Source organism: Halteromyces radiatus (genome assembly GCF_025201355.1).
Source record: "Halteromyces radiatus strain CBS 162.75 chromosome Unknown BX664scaffold_3, whole genome shotgun sequence".
In the NCBI taxonomy this organism is placed as follows: Eukaryota; Fungi; Mucoromycota; class Mucoromycetes; order Mucorales; family Cunninghamellaceae; genus Halteromyces; species Halteromyces radiatus.
The window spans coordinates 950,211-969,552 of NW_026251689.1; the positions used below are offsets into that span (position 1 = coordinate 950,211).

Below are 19,342 nucleotides of genomic sequence, written 5' to 3' on the forward strand. Positions count from 1 at the left end.
TGATACATCAAAATTTTAATGGATAATTCTTAACAATCATCTCTTTAAAAAAATAATTTTTACTCTTATAATATGATATTTATGTTTATAACGATTAGATGAAGTAGATAAGTCTAGTTAGGTATCCATCACTTAAAAACTAGACAAATCGCTAAGTTTGTAATAAAGAGAATGGTTTGTTAGGAAAAAAAAAAAGGAAAGGAAAAAGAAACTACATATCTTTTTATTTTATATAGACCATACATAGGCTGTATAGAGAGGTAAGGATACACACAAAAAAACAATTTCTAATTCCGCGTTCTTTTTTTTCTGGTGGAAAACGTCATTCTTTTTCTCAATACGCGCTTTGTTCCCTTTCCTTTCCTTTCTTTTTTTTTTTTTTTTTATATTAATTACAACCATGCCTAAAATCAACGTTAGTGTAAAGTGGAGTGGGAAAAAGTTTGATCAAATTGAACTTGGTAAGTAAAAAAAAAAAGATAAAAAAAAAAAAGGAAAAATGAAAAAAATACTGTTTTCGCAAAAAAGAGCTTTAGGGATCAACTCATCTACTGTTCCTTTTATTAGATACTGATGAATCTCCAGAATTGTTCAAAACTCAAATCTACTCACAAACTGGTGTCCCTCCTGAACGTCAAAAGATCATGGTCAAAGGTGGTATGTTGAAAGACACTACGGATTTGAATAAACTTGGATTGAAAGAAGTAAGTTGTTGGCAAAAAGCACTCGTATTCAAACAATCAAGCTTACTTTTATGTTTTATTAGGGACATACTTTTATGATGATGGGTACTGCCGGTGATTTGGCTAAACCTCCTCCAAAACCTATTCAATTCATTGAAGATATGACTGATGCTGAAATGGCCGAAGCTGTAAGTCTTTATGGAAAAAGAATTTATATATATACGTTGACTGACCATCACTTTTGTTTTTTTATTACTGTCGTATAGTTGGACATTCCTGCTGGGTTGGAAAATCTAGGTCATACTTGTTATATGGTAAGTGATTTAGTATAGGATTAGAATGCAATTGCACATATGGGAAAAACTGAATCTGTAATTATATTCACAATTCGTATGGCTTTAGAATTCAACATTACAATGTCTTCGTGCTATGCCTGAACTTCAAACATCTTTAGCAAGGTAATAGGAACAAGGACATCATAACTATTTACTTAATATTGACTGAACTTATTGATAGATACGAAGGTGGTATCTCTGGTATGGACAATCATGGTAATTTGACAGCTAGCCTTCGTGATTTATTCGTTAATTTGAACAAAAGTGGAGAAGGCTTTCCTCCTCTTGTCTTTTGGCAGGTAAAATAATGGGATTAGGATAGTGAATGAATTCACTCACTTTGATATTTATATTTGATTTAGATGCTGCGTCAAGCTTTCCCTCAATTCGCTCAAACTGGTCCGGGAGGAGGTCCTATGCAACATGATGCCGAAGAATGCTGGAGTGAAATCATTTCTGTGCTTCGATCCAAGTTACCCATCAATCAAGTTACCTCTCAAAACTTTGTTGAACAATATATGACTGGTCAAATGTCTACTGAGTAAGTTTTCTTTCTTTCTTTTTTTTTTTTTTTTGTTACTTGTCATCATATCTAACAAATTTTTTTTAGACTTAAATGCATCGAAGCTCCTGAAGAAGAAAAGCAAATCACAGTAGAACCGTTCTCCAAACTAGGTTGTCATATTTCTATTTGTAAGTTGAGAGAGATGAATTTAAATAATGAGTAATAAGAAATTCATTTATTTATCCTGCTTTGTTTTGTAGCTACCAACTATATGATCAACGGTATTCTTGAAGTAAGTTAGAATCACAATTCGTGTAGAGAATCAAAAAAAAAAAAAGATTTAAAATCAATATACTCATCCATTTTATTTGATTATAGTCTCTGAAAGAACAATTAGAAAAAAACTCACCTACTTTGAACCGTACTGCACAATATGAACGTGTGTCGCGTGTAACCCGATTACCCAAGTATTTGACAGTACAATTCATTCGATTTTTCTGGAAGCCTCAAGAACGTATTCGTGCCAAGATTTTGCGCAAGGTAAAATATCCATTGGAATTCGATGCTACCGAACTGTGTACACCTGAACTTCAACAAAAATTCTCCAACGTTAAGACCAAGATGAAGGAAGTGGAAGATCAAAAATTACAAAAGAAACGGGATGAAAAACGACGCAAATTGGATCCTGAAGCTGCTACATCGTCATCATCATCACCAACATCAACAGAACAATCATCAGAACAACAAACCACTCTTTCGGAATCACAAGAAAAGGTGAATTGGAATGAATATTTGGATCCGGAATTAGTCAAGGATGAAGGTTGCAACCCTACTGGTCAATATGAATTATGTGCTCTTATTACTCATGCTGGCCGATCTGCTGATTCTGGTCATTATATTGGATGGGTCAAAAAGGGAGAAGGTAAAATGATGAGAATTAGAGAGAAAAAAAAATTGAAAAAATATTGTTTAGTTTGATCACTCACACCATTTAATTTACTCTTTTATATGTTATATTTTATAGATGAATGGCACAAATTTAATGATGACAAAGTGTCTATAGTCCGTGATGCCGATATTGAAAAACTAGATGGTGGTGGCGACTGGCATACCGCATACATTGTGTTGTATCGTGCAAAACAATTGGAATAGATAGAATAGTGAATATTAATATTGACTCATTTTAGTTTAATAAACAATTTTTTTTTTCTTTTTGGATACACCTTTTGTTTATATACGGTGTATTGACTTTCATAATGATACTATAATGATGATGATTCTACAATAACAATAAAATGTCACAGTACGAATGCGTGACAGCAAGAAGAATAGTTTATTTGGATTATAAAGTTGTGTGGGGCAAAGTATCGATGACCTAGTCTACTTGAATGATAAGAAGTAACAAGGAAATGAGACATAAGTAGTAGCAGTATACAAATGAATAAATGGATAATAAGGAATCGGGAGACAAATAATACAGATAGAAAAGGGACAACTAGTTTATCACTAATTTATCATTAGAAAATGACTTGAACGGCTTCATCTACACCAGATTCAGATGGACAATAAGGACACTTGAATCGCATTGCATTTCTATAAGAAGAAGAAGAAGAAGAAAAAGAGTATATTGAGATGATCGTTACTATTATTATTATTATTATTATTATTTACCTTCCATAACGACTATTCCTACTCAGTCGAGTCAAACTTTCTTTACAAATGACATGACCACATGGCATCATCATAGGTGGATTGCTATCAGTAGCTTGTTCTTTGCTGACAGGACAGGCGAAAACGGAATGAAATCTGAGATCATCATCCATAGGCACTTCAACCGGTAATTCATCTTGTTGACTCCATTCTGCACGTTTGGCTGCCATGATCTTGTGAAGCTTCATGATGCTAGGTAAAGCTGTCGTTCCAACGTATACACTGGCATATAAAGGACTTTCTGCGCTCATGTTGAGAAGAGAACAGAAATCACGTTGAAATTCATGTTGTATATCCATCCATAAGCTTGGCGAACACAGATATCGATAAGGAGATGATTCAATATCCGTATAAATTGTACAAGTCATTAGTCGCATGATTTCTAGTTAATTAAAATAAAACATCAATAAATAAAATCCTTTCTCCCCTTCTTTTTTTTTTTGTACCAGAGAAATGCTTATCACCAAATTGACTAAAATGCCGTCGCCCATACATGATAGCTTCCAAAGGTTGATGTGATAATAAAAGTTGAATGAATCGTAATCGATGTAAGTTAAATTCGAGACTACTAGAAAGTGCATTCAATTCTTGTCGATGCTCTTGTGCCCATCTTTAAGAATAAATAAAAGTTAAAAATGAGAAAAACATATAATAATTCTCTTATTATTACTTACTGAATAGCTTGATCCAAATGATGCTCTTGTCCGAGTTGTTGAATAATCATATACATTTGCCGAAATTGTGTTTTCAAGTCATCCACAGCTGCAATCAAAACTGGGTCATTCACTGCAATATCAGTATCAGGTAGAGTACCATAAGAGGTTTTCATTTCTGTCATAAAAGTATCACACATATCAAATTGTCCTTGCCGAATAAAGTGCATTGCTAATGCCCGTTGCATCAAATATTCTTTCCCAGCAAAGGAGTCAGGTTGATAAATTACCGAGATATCCTGTTTGAATTTCTATTTAAAATACAAGTCCATTATTAGTTTATAAATATTATATTCCAAACTTTCTTGTAACTTTACCTTATCTATATCCTTGCCAAACTTGGATAAAGTAGATTGAAAATCCTTTTGACTCTTTTGAAATTGTAGTTTCTGTGCCTTTTCTCGTAATATTTCCAAATAAGACCTTGTTTGTGAAGGATCTATATGAAATTTAGAGAGAATTAGAGTATATACTTTTCCTTTTTTTTTAAAATAATAATAATAATAATAATACCATTGTTAATATCTTGTTTCATCTTTTCAAGAGTTTTATGAAAATCATCAAGCTTAGAGTTGACTGTTTCTTGGTGTTTTTGATGTCGTTTGTCTAATTCTAGACTGGCGCTTAATAAACTATCCATTGGATCATATATATATTAATAAGAACTTGGTTTATAAAAAAGGAATCAGTATTGAAGGTAAGAAGTAATAAAAAAAAAAAAGTGGCGTTAGAATAGATACGTGTGCATCAAAAGAAAAAAAAAAAGAAGAGACTGTGTGTGAGTAAAGAAAGAAAAAAAAAGATCCGGTCGGGATTTCAAATCAAAGTTTATGCTCTTAAGGATTACTTCACATTGGTAAGAGTACCTTCAAAGGACGTTTTTCAAATAAGCTATAAAGGATTAATTTCGGACAATGCATATTGAAAAAAAAAAAAAAAAAAACTATGACAGTTCTCTTCGATTCTTTTTTTGGATAATAAATGATTAAAAATTAGGGTTTTTACCAGTCATTTTTTTTTCTCACTGCGCATTTATAAATTTCATTCTCTTTCTCCCCTTTTTTTTTATTTTATTCTTTTTTCTTTTTCTTTTTTTTTGAATATTATCAAATCAATCAATATGACATTAGAACAAGATATTGTTTTATTTAAAAACAAAGTAGCTGTGATAACAGGTGGTAGTGGAGGTATTGGATTCGCTGTAAGCTCTGCTCTTGTGGATCGTGGTGTCAAGGTCGTCATTGGTGATGTTCTAAAGAAGGAAGGTCAAGAAGCTGTCGACAATCTCAATAAAAGGTATTAAAAAAAAAGAGTAAATAATATATTAATAATTTTGAAAATAGAATGAACTAACAATTTATTTATAGAGTTGGAAAAGTCGTGGCCATCTTCCAATACTGTGATGTCCGTTACTATAATGACTTGAAGAAGCTTTTCAACGTGGCGGAAACAAAGTTTGGTGGTGTAGACGTAAGAAAACTACATGTTTGTATTATATATTTATTCATCAATTATTATTATTATTATTATTATTATTATTAGATTGCTATATTGAATGCAGGTCTTGGCTTTACACCTGGCTCTGCTCTTGAAGTAATGGATGGTAAGGATGGATATTTCAAACTACAACTTTGGTTATAGAATATAACACTCATTTTTTTTTGATTTATAGATGAAAGTGAACGTTTGATTTTTGATGTCAATATTGGTGGTGTAGTCAAGGGCAACAAAGTAGCTATGATGCACTTGGTGAAACGACAAGGAGGAGTTATTATCAATACTGCTTCTATAGCTGGTGTTACTACTACCGTGTAAGTTCATTATACTAAGTAAAAAAAAAAAAAAAGCATTCATCCTTTTTTTTTTCTTTTCTTTAGTGGAATGGGTGCTTATTCTGCTACTAAACATGCTGTAGTAGGTTGGACCAGAGCTCTTGATCATTTACAAGTTTTAGGTATTCGGGTCAATGCAGGTAAAAAAAGAGATGATAGATGTTGTATGTTACAGATCACTCAATCTTTTTTTTATTCCAACTATTAATAGTATGTCCTTCTTGGACAGGTAATGTTAGATAAAATAGATGATCAAGTGGAGTATAAGACTGATAACTAACAAAAATGTCTTGTATAGATACCAACATTATCAAGTTACCAAAAGATGCTGATGGCAATCCACATGATTTTTCTGCTGTTTTGGATGCTTGTCCTTTGGTACCTATGGAAAAGGTGGTGAATGCTTTTTTGGATTGTATTCGAAATGAAGAACATGTCGGTACGTAATTTGATGATAAATTTTTCCTCTTCATTCTAATATTTGTTTCTTTTTCTCCTTTTTAAGGTGAAACTTTCGTAGTGACTCCAGAAGGCCATCATCCACATCCTCGTTCTAATATTCCAGGTAAAAAAAAAAAAAAAAAAAAAAAAAAAAAAAAAAAAAAAAAAAAAAAAAAAAGGATGATCTTTTGATTGTTTTATCATTACCATTTTAAAACATTTATCTTTTATCTCTCTGTCTATCTATCTATAGATTCTTGTATTGGAGATGCCATGATGGAAAAGATCGCGGAATTTACTCCCAAACTTTTACAGAAAACAAAGGCTGATATGGAACAAGCATCTGCGTCGTACTTCAGCAAACTTTAATCAAGATCATCAAGCTCGAATTATCGTTTTGGTTTAGCTTTGTTCTTATTTACTTTTATATATATATATATATATATATATTATCGATATGTATGAATAAAATATTGAACTTTATTGGATAAATATTATTCAAACCTGCTGAACCGACTATCTCTGTTATTGTTGTTATTTTTTCTACATGTGAATGCATGCATTATCCTTTATGATTGGGCATCACGATCTTTGATTAGTTGTTGAATATGGTTACTGAGAACAAATTGATTCAAAGTACTTGTAGATAAATGTTTAGCTCCCCTTACAGTTTCAATACACTTTTTTTTTTTTTAAAAAAAAAAAATACAGATAAAGAGAAAATAAATAAAATCAGGTACATGTTACATACAGAAAGTAGCACTATATTGTGTAATCATATTATTTTTACCTTTGGTGAACCACACCAGCATGCAAATGGTTGAGCTATCATTTTTTTTTTAAAAAAAAAAAAAGAAAGGATGATGATCAGTAACACTAATTAATCAAAATAGGAAAATAAACTTACCCATATCCCATTCAGTGGAAGGGTAGAAAAAAGTTAGTTCATCACCAGCCTTGAGATCTTTTAAAGCTACAATAGCCATACGATCCACGTCCAAATGAACAGAAGGATCACAAGAGTGATTCATAAACACCAAATCACTGTTCAACTCAACATGTTCAGTAGCAGAAATTTGAACAGAAGAGTAACGTTTAGGTCCAGGAGTTAATCCTTTCAAATCCACAACAGAAGCTCCTTTCGCGTAATCCAATTGAACCACCAATTTACTTGAAAATTGTTCAGGAGTACCTTGACGAACCACTTGAAGTAAACCTGGATGAGTATCACCAGGTAAATGAATATGTTGAGAATCAGTAGTAACAGACATTTTGCTTGCTTTTTTTTTTTGTAAAGGAAAAAGAAAAAAGAAAAAAAAAGAATATTTCGTTTTTGTTCCTCTTTTTATATCCAGTTATTCGTTTGGATACATGCTTATATATAATCATTCCTTAAAATAACCAGAAACGCGTCTTCCCAAGCTAAATAACCGGACGGAGACCACTTGTTAATCGACATTACATCATATTATTTCCTAATGAGGAAGGATGCTCGTCAAATTAGGCAATCTTCTTCCATTCGTACCACTTTTATCCGAATACATGTAAACCAATTACCAATCACAATGCTAGTAAAAACGCGTTGTAGTGGGGTAAAATGAAATCTATATATATTATATATTTATTTATATTTATTTATTTATATATATATATATAATCATCTATTATATATAGAGAATTATAAAAAAAAAAAAGAATAATCTACCTTCTCATTATGAAGATTATCTTATCATAATAATCATCACTATACAGATCATCAACAGAAAAGTTTCATCTGCATCATCAGTAAGAAATATCAAATAAATCAATATCATCGCAGAAATCAGCATGATAACGATCACTATACGAATCATCATCCATAGTTCAACGTAGTATAATAGTAATCATCATTGTATGAATCATCATTCTATTTCAACACATCATAGGCATCATCAGTATCCTCATCATACGTAATATCATAGAAATCAATCGGTGGGAACTATCACTATTATTAACTATCATCCATTTTTATCTATTGACTATTTCCTCCTATTATTAAACAACAATCAATCATTTTCACAGAAATCAAATATCTTGACTACTTGTATACATGATTCTTTTCAAAGTTACCCATTTTTTTTTTCTTTTTCCCCACCAAAAAAAAAAAAAAAAACAAAGTTGGAACGGGGAGACCGGGTACAACGGAATAAAGTACCGCTTTCCAACGAGGTACATATCCATCAATATCGATCATGGGTTCAAAGACCGACAGAAAAGAAGTTAATGGGGAACAGTGCACAGTCCAAAATGAATAAACTGTTCCATTAGAACTTTTTCCCTTGCGGGGGTTTAAACCGTGTGGATTTTGCATTCATACAGTTGGGGGAACCATGTTTCTTTTTTTTTTTTTCCTCTCTTTTTTTTCCCTTGCTTCACATTTTTTTTTCTTTTCCTACTTTCTTTTCTTGTATAACGATAGTTTATCGGAATATGTCAATACAGAATAGGTAATAATAAAAATAATAATAATAATAAAAAAAAAGGCGACTATACCAAATCAAAACACTCGATAACTTCATTATTAATGTTTTTTTTTTCTTTCTTTTCATTTTCTTTGTTCTTTATAAAAGTACTGAAGGACAATATTCCCAATCCTTACAAGTTGCTTTAGATCGTTTTCGACAGTTGACAGCAACTAATGAATGGATCTTATTAAAATCGAACTTGGAACAACAACAATTATCAGAAACAGGACAATTACAATTATGGAAATACAAGAATGCTTACAAGGTGTCACTAGTGGATCGTGATACTTCTACTTTTTGTTGGTCTTTGAACGATTGGCGTAGTTTAATAGAAACGGACGGTTCTCAGGGTGGTAAGTGTGTGTGTGTGTTTTTTTTTTTCTTTTTAATCATATGATACGGTGAACAAAAAAAAATGTGTAATGAAATTATTATTTTCTTATTTATCTATATATAGTGAATCAAATGGTGGAAAATAGACAAGTGATTACAAGGTTAGACAAACATACTCGAGTTAGTCGACTCAGAATGAAGGAAGAATGGAATATAGGGTAAGTAATAATAAGATATTAAAAAGGATGGTCATATTACTAGTTGACTCATTATTATTATTATTATTATTGTTATTTTTCATCATCTTAATCGATATAGATCTCGCGATCGAACGTTGATTGAACAAGTTATACAGCATCCAAAATCGTTACGTTACATTGCCACATCTACTCAACAGGACGATCCTCTACAAATCATTTGCCTTGACATTTATCGTCCAACCAATCAACCTGATCAACAATCCCATGTGATTCTTTACTGCCAATGGGAACCAAACTCTACTACTAAAATTATCGAGTCAATATCAACATACATGTTGCCTATTATCACCAGATCTCTTTCCTTTTTATCATCACATGGATCACCTCCTTTTATTAGTCGACAAGATTCTGGATTGCAACTTGAACATAATTCATACGATCCTTCTACTCGCACTTTGGATATCACATATCAATACTGTCCTAGTAAATTTCACTCATCTACAACTGCTGTTATTTTATCACCCACTTCTTCTTCCAATATCAATATCCATCGTCATATATCATCACATTTATCAGCACAAAGTAGATCCTGGGATCAACCTCAAGAACCCGTGTTATCTTCTTCTTTACGAAAACACGATTTTATGTCCTCTTCTATGGTCTTTCGTCCTTCGTCTCCCAAGCGTCTTCCAGGTTCTCTGAACAAAAGATTTTCTTCCGTCGATATCTCATCTTCTTCACCTACTACAAAACCAACAATGCAGCAAGGATTCTTAACGCCAACTTCATTTAGTACTGATACAACAACTGGAAATGAATTGATCATCAACTTCAGTGGCAAACATACAATGACAGCTCATCTCACTCTACATCTTACAGCTCACACTGATACTGATTTGGAGATGGATACTAATGTGACAAATCAATTCGCTCAATTATGTATACGATGCGCCAAACAACAAATGGAAAATATATCCTCTGATACTAGGTATAACCTGTTTGTCCATCATCCAGTATCGCTTTTGGAAGATTTGAAATTACCTCAGGGAACAACATCGTTGACGATTACGCTTAAATTTGTATTACAGCCTCAGATATCTTTGGACAACAACGGGAAAATGATGTCTACTCTATTGAAAGAAATGCAGTTATTTTTGAATGGAAATCAATGGCCAGTTCGATCATCAATGCCTTGGGACGTGGCAAGCGATAGTAATGAGGATGACGACGATGATGATAACAATATAGACGAAAAGGACGACGATATGGAGGCGGACCCTTTTATGGATAGTATGGAGGATATTCATGATTCGACAACAACAACATCAGCATTAACATCCGAGAAATCGTTATCACAACAACCATCAAATACATATATGAATTCTCATTTACCTTCTTCATCGACTACTGCAGCAACACCAAAGATACTTCAATCATCAACTACCTTGACTAGCATGGATCAGAAAGAGACAACGAAATCTCCACTATCTTTTGATGAACGTCCAATTGTAGCTGAAACTAGTGTGTCACAACCATCTTCTGTTCTGGAACAACAACAACCGCAAAATGAGGAAGCAATAACTGACAAGAAGTCAAGACAACGGCGACCACCTTCTTCTGGGAAGAAAATCCATATTCCTCATGTCGATCCACCTGAAGTACTCAAATCCTACCAATATTTCGACGCTCTCCTCCATAGTGACAGCTGGTATGTTACTCAAAAACCTGATCAAAACAATGGATTCGCAACTATCATGAAGATGGATGTGGACGGGCATCCAACAGGTGCTCTTCTTTGTGAAACTGTGTGGCATCATTGTAGTATCTGGGACGCTAAGGCTGTATTGACATGTTCTGAAGCAAGGGAAATATGTAAGTCATGAATGTCTTTTTTTTTTTTTTTTTTTTTTTTTTTTTTTTTTTTTTTTTTTTTTTTTTTTTTTTAAAGATTACTCATGATTTTTTTCTTTCTTTTATTGTTTTAGGGGATTCAATGTTTGAAAAAAGTGACTTTATATGTGCCTTGACACCATCATGTTCCATTTGGCATACCAAATTGAAAAGCGCCTGGCCTGCAAGGTAACAATAAAAAATAAAAAAAAAGATAAATTTCAAATATTGACTAAAGTGATATTTTTATTTTTATCTTTATATACACAGTCCTCGTGATTATGTTGCTTTTACTTCTCAATATACATCAAAGCAGCGAGTGGATATCTGTTCAACATCATGTATTGGAGATACCTATGAACACTACATTTTACCAAAGGAAACATCGGATTATGTACGAGCAACATTAGATCTTTCAGGATGGAGATTGGATAGTATGGATAGTGGCAATGGAACAACATCAACTAAATCAACACCTACCTCAGTGTCTGTACGATATGTTTTGCAAACACATTTCCAAGGTTGGATTCCATGGTATCTATTGAATCAGTTAACAACTCAAGCTCCTAATATACCAACTTCAGCTTATCAGTATCTGAAAAAATATGGGGCACCTCCTTGTGTAGAAGACTTGGTGATGGCGACAATACGAAAGATGAAATACGACCATACAAAGAAGAACTGGCGATGTGAATACACAAGATCTATTGTTTCTGGAGATGTTGGACCGACAAAAGCAATTATACGTTTAGATCGACGGCGTTGGGCATGTCATTCAGTGGATGGTAGCTATTATAATATTACAATCGATCCTCCTCCATCCAAAGTCATTGCTGAAGCAAGAAAAGAAGATCCTTATGGAATATGGCTTGATATTGAACATGACGAATCCTTCATTATTCCACAGAGGGCCAATATACTAGTGCTTATCAAACCTGGAAGACATCAAAATCATAATCATTATCAAATACAACAACAACCACAACAACAACCACAACAACAACCACAACAACAACCACAACAACAACCACAACAGCAACAGCAACAGCAACAGCAACAACAACAGCAACAACAACAGCAACAACTACAGCAACAGCAACAACAGCAACAACTACAGCACCGTCAACACAAAAAGAAACGAAGAAGAGCAATTACCTTGATGATAAATGGTGCAGCTACACCTATACAAAATGACAATTCAATCAACAATGGGGAATTCTTGGATTTAGAAGATCAAGAAGCATCATCATCATCTGCTAAAGAAGTGCATCCTACAACTCCATCTTCAGCATCAGCATTGACAACACCCGCACGTACTAGCTCTACTCTAACGTCAATGGCAGACGAAAATTCAATAGAACAACAGTTGCAAACTCTTTCGGTGACGCCTATGGACCAAGCACAAGCAGCATTATTGTATTTGAAAAAGATGGATGAACAATTTGGATGGACGGCAGTGTCAGACAAACAAGGAGTACGTGTCGACAAGCGTTCGGGAACGAAATCATCTTCGCTTACAACAAAAACGAAACCAATTCAAGGAGCATCACACCAAACAAGCAGAGGTAAAACATCAACAACCACCACTTCCTCGACTATGACTACATCTGAAGGGATTACCCGAAAAAAGTCTTCTTTATCACTTGCAGACAACAACGACACAACAGCTCTCAAAACGTTACCAGAAACCCGTCATCAGTACTCTTTGGATGTACCAGACCCTTATGTTATCTACAAATCTTCCAAAGTGATCGAAAATTTTTCTGTGGAAGAAGTTGCTTCGGTAGTTACCAATGTCTCGGATGTCCGTGTGTCTTACGATTCTTCTATCGAAAAATGTCAAGTAATCCAACCTGTCCAACGTGGTTGTCAAGTTATTCGACAAGAAATCAAAGGTATCTTTCCATTCAAGTAAGTACTGATTACATAAAAAAAAAAAAAAAATAAAGAAAAGAAGCTGATTCTCCGTTTCTCAATATGTAGATCGCGTGAACTCTATCTGGCATCATGTACTGCGTTTGAAAAGACAGTGGGTCCTCCATCATCGAAAAGAATTCTCTATGTGGAAAGCTCGCTGGATTTACCAATCATCAAATCAAACAAGTTACCTAGAGGAAAATTATTTATTTCTGGTTGGATCTTGGAACCAATTGACCCATATACAACAGCCACCAATCATCCTATTCCTTCTATGCGTGCTACTCATGTCATTGCTTTAGACCTTGGTTCCTCGATTCCTTCCTATCTCAGCAATATGGCTGCATCCGGTACGGCATCTAAAAGAATCCAATGGGTGGAACAATATCTGAAACAAAAAGGTCCTCTTCCTTATTTGGTACATCCTCTTCCTGCGGTTGGATTGCAAAAAAATCAATGTGTAGATATAGAGTTATTACAAGACGAAGAGAATGGATTTGTCAGCAGCAGCACAACGAAAGATGATGAAGGCAATGTTCCTTTTGGTCATGCCAATACGACGGTCACTTCAACGACGACTACAGCGGTGGCAACAACACGTATGACAACATTACGTTGGAGCGATGTACAGACAATTTATGATCAGCATTCTTTACTGGTGAAAAGTCAATGTCAATATCAGCAACCTCCTCCGCCTATAACACCACGAACTTCTGACTTTTCATCATTTTCTTCCACCTCTTCACCTTCTGCAGCAAATTCATCAGTAGTAACACCATTATTACAACCATCCCCTACCCTGGTTCAACCGGTAAGCTCCATTAGTGCCTCTTGGATGGATCGTCGTCATAGTACTACATCATCTTCACATACAACTCAGAATCAACGTCGCGGATCAATGCCTCCGAATGCATCATTGTCTTCTACTGTTACAGCTGCTGCCATTGCCGCTGCTGCCAAACAACGTAAACTCGAATTGGAAAACAATACAAGTAACAACCATAGCCCGACAAGTCGTACATCTAGCGTGATGATGGATCCTATTCTTTGTGAAGTCATTGTTGATCTTCAAGCATTTCCTCAAGGCTACGATGTCCAAGTACGATTTCGACAGCACCAGGATGTCAATGATGATATCAGCAACAACATTGATGATGACCATTACGATCAAAGGGATTTATCAGGCTTGTTATCAGTGATGATCTCGGAATTGGCTCCCACTCCATCCCATCTATTATTGGCAACAACTGATAGTGCGAAAGCACCTCCAGGAAAGCATGTCGTTCAAGTGACTCTTGTAGCATCTTCTCTCTGTCAAACAACTCTCTTTCAACCCAAGGATCAAGATGTATACGATTTAGAACTAGAATTACGACCACATCAGCCACCACCGACTCATATTGAAGGAGGCGATCGATTGACGATGTCTGATATATTAGGTGATGATGACGATGATGATGACGATGATGGAAAGAAAAAATCAACAAAGAAACATGGTAAGGAATCAGTGCGTTGGCAAGGTCCTGTGTTTGTAGATGGACAAAAATTGATGGCGTATGGCGAAGGTATCAGAATCACATCGAAGCGACGACCCACCACTGCGATTTCTTCTTCTTTGTCGACATCTATGGAAAACAAAAACAAGATGATAACTGAGTCTTATGATGACAACAACAAGGAAATGAGTGATCGGTATGATGAAACTAGCTTGGCAACTAGAAAACAAGATATCAAGGATCATGAATTACTTTCTGATACATCCTCTATCTCTTCCTCTTACTCTACGTCTTCTTCTGGTGAAGATGATCAAGAAGATCCTGAAACTGTATCTAATGGTCCTTTTCTTGGTCAAAGTGTAGTGGCGGCAGCTCTGGGTGGTGTGAACGTAAGGCTTTTCCTTTTTTTTTTTTTTTTTAATTTCTTTGATCTCGTATCCCACTGGACATGCTCACCTTATTATTATTCTTTTTTTTTTTTTTTAAATCACTATTAGGATATCCGTATGCGTGTGATGTTTCCATTTCGCAATCCATTTTATCTCCCTCAGTCTCTCGAAGCAATAACAGGCATACAACCATCCACTAATGAAGAAGAGGCAAGCAAAAGTATTAATGGAAATAATACGACAGGAAATTCAACAACTGCAGCAACAACGACAACATTAAAACAGGATGAAAACAATGTGGTCATGAATGCAAGGGAAGAAGCCATTCATGATACTGGATTATATCCTACGGTGGTTATGGTTCGAATGATGATCTTGATTGGTTTGATTGGACTCTGTCTGTTTTATGTACTGACCCTTGTGATCTTGCAACCGATGGTGGTGGTTTTTGATACACAGAAACCTATTTATTCCTTGGGCCGATTACCGTGGTTTGGTGGTTGGCAGATACAACTTGTAGCTAGTCAAACTTCATTCACTTGTCATAATCCATAGTATTCTTTATATACCCTTTCTCCCCCCTTTTTTTTATACTGCTATATGTCATAATAAAAAATAAATACCCTGATTTGATTCACTCTTTTTTTTTTTGATGATAGACACTGATAGGTGATGACGAGCATTCTTAGGATGATAGAAAAAGGATTACGATTCTACATACTGAAGGTTAATAATGACAGATGACAGATGAAGCGAAAAAAAAAAAAAAAAGATCAGATCAATCATCTGGAGTAAACCACGGTGATGATCTTTTAACCTTTGACAATAGGGATGAAACAATTTAATCAATTCCAGTGCTGTTAAGAGACATAGACTACCTTATGACAACAACAAGTATAAGAATAATGAAAATAAAAGACGGATTAGGAAGATGAATACAACAAGTTTATTTCTTAACTGAATATTCCTTCTATAAAAAAAAAAAAAAAAAAAAAAGAATATATAAAATAAAAAGAGACTGATTAAATCCAAAAAGTAGTCATGACAACCCAAAAAAAGGAAGTCTAAACAACGGAAGTACCAGAGCGAACGGCCCTTTCTTCAATGACCTTGTCCAAACCCAATTGCTTGTCAGTCCACATGGGAGTAGGAGGTACGGCATTTTCCACACCAACACCGGCACATCCACCTTGTTCGACCCAATCATTGACACGTTTAAAGTCGTAGCGATCCCAGATACGTTCCAAAGAATCAACAAGGTGATCAATCATCTTTCCATTATGACCAGGAGTGGGGGTGATACGGAGACGTTCTTCACCACGGGGGACGGTAGGATAGTTGATGCTTTGGACATAAATACCATGTTCAGATAAGAGTTCATCAGAGGCCAATTTGGCAGCAGCAGCATCACCTAACAAGACAGGGACAATATGCGAAGGATTAGGTACGACTGGAATACCCAATTCACCCAAACGAGATTTGACATCACGAGTGTTAATTTGTTGCATTTCACGTTCAACGGTAGATTCTTTCAAATACTTGACGGATTCAAGAGCACCAGACACCACGGCGGGAGGAAGCGAAGTAGTGAAAATAAAACCAGGGGCATAGGAACGTACCATATCCACAAATAATGCAGAACCGGCAATATAACCGCCAACAACACCATAAGCTTTGCCAAGAGTACCAGTGATGATATCGATTTCATCCAACACACTACCATTACCCATGGTAGGTTGGGCAGCATTGAGATCATAATCTAAATGTTCAGCTACGCCAGCACCACGAGGACCATACATACCAACAGCATGAACTTCATCCAAAAAGGTGATTGCACCATATTTCTTGGCCAAGTCGACAATTTCACGGATAGGACCAATAGAGCCACACATGGAATACACTGATTCAAAAGCAATGATCTTAGGGACACTGGGATCCACAGATTGCAACAATTCTTCAAGATGAGCCATATCATTGTGACGGAAAATTTTCTTTTGAGCACCAGAATGACGTACACCTTGGATCATCGAGGCATGATTCAAAGCATCAGAGAAAATCACACAACCAGGAAGTTTACCGGCAACAGTAGACAAAGTAGCATCGTTTGCAACATAACAAGAAGAGAATACCAAAGCACCTTCTTTATGATGAAGATCAGCCAATTCGGATTCAAGACGAAGATGAAGATCAGCATTACCAGCAATATTACGAGTACCACCAGCACCAGCACCATAACGATCCAAGGTACGTCTATTCAAAAAAAAAAAAAAAAGTTTAAATAATAAATTCTTATTTTTTTTTGTTTGTTTGAATGAGATGATTTGCTTACTTCATAGTTTCAGTTAAAACAGGATTGCGACCCATACCCAAATAATCATTGGCACACCAGACAGTGACTTCATCTTCTACACGAGCAGTATGAGCACGAGGGAACTTTTGTGCAAGTCGATTGATATTGTTGAAATAACGATAACTTTTATCTTGATGTTTCTTTTCTAATTCATGTTGATAGAAAGCTTCATAATCGAAATGTTTGGATTTGGAATGATGAGACACAGGAGTAGGTTTGACTATAATTAAAAAAAAAAAAAAAGATTTGAGATTAGATTATTTTCTCACAGTCCCCCAATCATGATTTCCCATTTCATGGTTTTTTATGACCAACAAATTATTTTCCTTATTTTGAATTAAAAAAAAACTTTACCTTCAGCCTTAACAGTCTTTGTGGGAGTTTGAGCAGCAATAGAAGAAGTAGATAAAGGACGTGCTTGTTGACCCATAGCTTGACTCATCACAGGACATTGCTGAGCCTTGCGTAGTAAACCATTACCAGAAGAAGCATTATTGGACAAACGCTTCAAAGTAGAAGTGGAGGTGACGTGAATAAAAGGACACGATTTCTTGGCTTGCATCAATGCAACTTCCATGTTTTCAAATGACTAAAAGGTATTTAAGGGGAGGGAAGAGATTGAGAGAAGGGGGGGAAAAAAAGTTTAAATGTAAGAAAGAAAAAGAAAAAAAAAACAAAGAGGGAAAAGAAAAGTATACAATAAAAAAAAAAACATGGGAGACAAGTCATAAAGATAAAAAAAAAAAAAGTTTTCAATTTACATCACCGCTCGGCAAAAATAAGAGGCGTTGGATTTTCCACCAATCAAATTAGTTAAAAACCTAAGACGATTTTTATTATTCATTGTATCACAACTCCTCTTTCCATGTGTGAATCACAGAAGAGAGAGGGGTAGATGTATGAACCAGGGTAAGTGATGATGATGATGATGATGTTTCTACTATAGAAGATGAGGGGATAATGGATGATATAATACTACTACTGCTACTACTACTACTATGACTACTAATTATACTTGAACCGATCCAAGAAAACCAAGATTTTCCAACATCATAGGTTCGTTTCTTGATAATATATAAAACAACTAAGCAAAATACAGCCACACCAAATAAAAGTAACAACCGATCAAACCAATCTGAAGTTTCCAAATGAGTAATCATTCGTTTGGAGATAGTCAATAAGGAGTCAAGATTTTCATATTCCGTAAAAGTCGCCGATAATGTTCTTGAAGAATCAGCTAAAAATATAATTTATATATAAGGTTAATAATAAAAAAAAAAAAAAAAATAGAATCATCATCATTTTACCTAAAATGCTAGCAGAATAACTACTTTTTTCTAATTCTTGTTGCATCAATGTACTTGTTCGTTGTAAAGCTTCTGTCACATTTGTTGTTGCTCGTAATAAAGAATCATCCTTCCTATTCAATATAAATATATAAACAAATCAAATAAAAAAAAAAAAAAGGAAAATATCTTTACCCTCGATTACGAAGTTCATATTCTTCATTAAAATCATCCTTTTTCCTTCCAAAAAGTGCTTCTCTTGTTTCTTGTTCCTTTTTTTGAATACGTTGTTTTGATTTCAAAATGGCCTGTCTTGCTGTGATTTGTAATCTATCATCATAAACAAAAAAAAAATCAGCTGTGTATATATTATATATGACGCCAAAACTTACTGACGGTGTTGTATTTCATATTCCCCTAGTCGATTTAAAATGTCATTCTTGCTAGATTGTCGATCTTGTTCATCTGCTAATAACTTGACTTGCTACCCAAAGAAAAAAAAAAAAAAAAAAGAGATTAAAATAGAGTCTCTTTTATTACTACTATGACTTACTTGAATATTTTGTTCCAATTGACGTATATCACTTTTTAAAAGACTTGCTACTTCTTCTTGTACAGTTAAAGAATCTACATTGTTGAGTTTATAAATATGACGTTGACAATCCGCTGCTTGTTTGCTTAAAGATCTAAACTTAGCGTCCATGTATGTTATAAGAAGAACTAAAAAAAAAAAAAAAAAAAAAAGATTACCTCGTTCC

At 34.6% G+C, this 19,342-nt stretch overlaps 7 protein-coding genes across 7 annotated transcripts; 3 read left to right on the plus strand and 4 right to left on the minus strand.

The window, feature by feature from the left end:
• The first annotated feature begins 375 nt into the window (after positions 1–375).
• On the plus strand, positions 376–2,749 carry BX664DRAFT_328230 (uncharacterized protein). Its single transcript, XM_051544566.1, has 11 exons — positions 376–461; positions 568–704; positions 767–871; positions 950–997; positions 1,086–1,141; positions 1,200–1,317; positions 1,381–1,559; positions 1,629–1,711; positions 1,784–1,815; positions 1,902–2,445; positions 2,548–2,749. The coding sequence occupies exons 1-11, from the start codon at positions 401–403 to the stop codon at positions 2,673–2,675; spliced, it is 1,491 nt and encodes a 496-aa protein (XP_051401272.1). The 5' UTR covers positions 376–400; the 3' UTR covers positions 2,676–2,749.
• Positions 2,750–2,816: 67 nt separating this feature from the next.
• On the minus strand, positions 2,817–4,689 carry BX664DRAFT_328232 (CTLH/CRA C-terminal to lish motif domain-containing protein). The gene is made up of 6 exons (XM_051544567.1): positions 4,460–4,689; positions 4,264–4,385; positions 3,908–4,197; positions 3,680–3,843; positions 3,195–3,615; positions 2,817–3,116 (listed from the first exon to the last, which is right to left on the minus strand). The coding sequence occupies exons 1-6, from the start codon at positions 4,584–4,586 to the stop codon at positions 3,041–3,043; spliced, it is 1,200 nt and encodes a 399-aa protein (XP_051401273.1). The 5' UTR covers positions 4,587–4,689; the 3' UTR covers positions 2,817–3,040.
• Positions 4,690–5,004: 315 nt separating this feature from the next.
• On the plus strand, positions 5,005–6,493 carry BX664DRAFT_328234 (uncharacterized protein). The gene is made up of 8 exons (XM_051544568.1): positions 5,005–5,242; positions 5,314–5,416; positions 5,489–5,549; positions 5,619–5,757; positions 5,824–5,918; positions 5,990–6,007; positions 6,077–6,343; positions 6,473–6,493. The coding sequence occupies exons 1-7, from the start codon at positions 5,067–5,069 to the stop codon at positions 6,223–6,225; spliced, it is 741 nt and encodes a 246-aa protein (XP_051401274.1). The 5' UTR covers positions 5,005–5,066; the 3' UTR covers positions 6,226–6,343; positions 6,473–6,493.
• On the minus strand, positions 6,395–7,507 carry BX664DRAFT_277370 (uncharacterized protein). Its single transcript, XM_051541363.1, has 3 exons — positions 7,127–7,507; positions 7,010–7,044; positions 6,395–6,899 (listed from the first exon to the last, which is right to left on the minus strand). Exons 1-3 carry the CDS (start codon positions 7,488–7,490, stop codon positions 6,789–6,791), a joined length of 510 nt encoding a protein of 169 aa, XP_051401275.1. The 5' UTR covers positions 7,491–7,507; the 3' UTR covers positions 6,395–6,788.
• A 1,088-nt stretch (positions 7,508–8,595) lies between these two features.
• On the plus strand, positions 8,596–15,590 carry BX664DRAFT_357330 (uncharacterized protein). The gene is made up of 8 exons (XM_051547943.1): positions 8,596–8,705; positions 8,829–9,076; positions 9,181–9,274; positions 9,375–11,128; positions 11,242–11,335; positions 11,417–13,057; positions 13,130–14,948; positions 15,057–15,590. The coding sequence occupies exons 1-8, from the start codon at positions 8,689–8,691 to the stop codon at positions 15,501–15,503; spliced, it is 6,114 nt and encodes a 2,037-aa protein (XP_051401276.1). The 5' UTR covers positions 8,596–8,688; the 3' UTR covers positions 15,504–15,590.
• A 360-nt stretch (positions 15,591–15,950) lies between these two features.
• Positions 15,951–17,977, minus strand: BX664DRAFT_294164 (pyridoxal phosphate-dependent transferase). Its single transcript, XM_051542082.1, has 3 exons — positions 17,653–17,977; positions 17,278–17,518; positions 15,951–17,198 (listed from the first exon to the last, which is right to left on the minus strand). Exons 1-3 carry the CDS (start codon positions 17,873–17,875, stop codon positions 16,013–16,015), a joined length of 1,650 nt encoding a protein of 549 aa, XP_051401277.1. The 5' UTR covers positions 17,876–17,977; the 3' UTR covers positions 15,951–16,012.
• Positions 17,978–18,107: 130 nt separating this feature from the next.
• On the minus strand, positions 18,108–19,316 carry BX664DRAFT_328242 (Sec20-domain-containing protein). The gene is made up of 5 exons (XM_051544569.1): positions 19,138–19,316; positions 18,977–19,068; positions 18,780–18,914; positions 18,606–18,718; positions 18,108–18,535 (listed from the first exon to the last, which is right to left on the minus strand). The coding sequence occupies exons 1-5, from the start codon at positions 19,285–19,287 to the stop codon at positions 18,147–18,149; spliced, it is 879 nt and encodes a 292-aa protein (XP_051401278.1). The 5' UTR covers positions 19,288–19,316; the 3' UTR covers positions 18,108–18,146.
• Between the last annotated feature and the right edge of the window lie 26 nt (positions 19,317–19,342).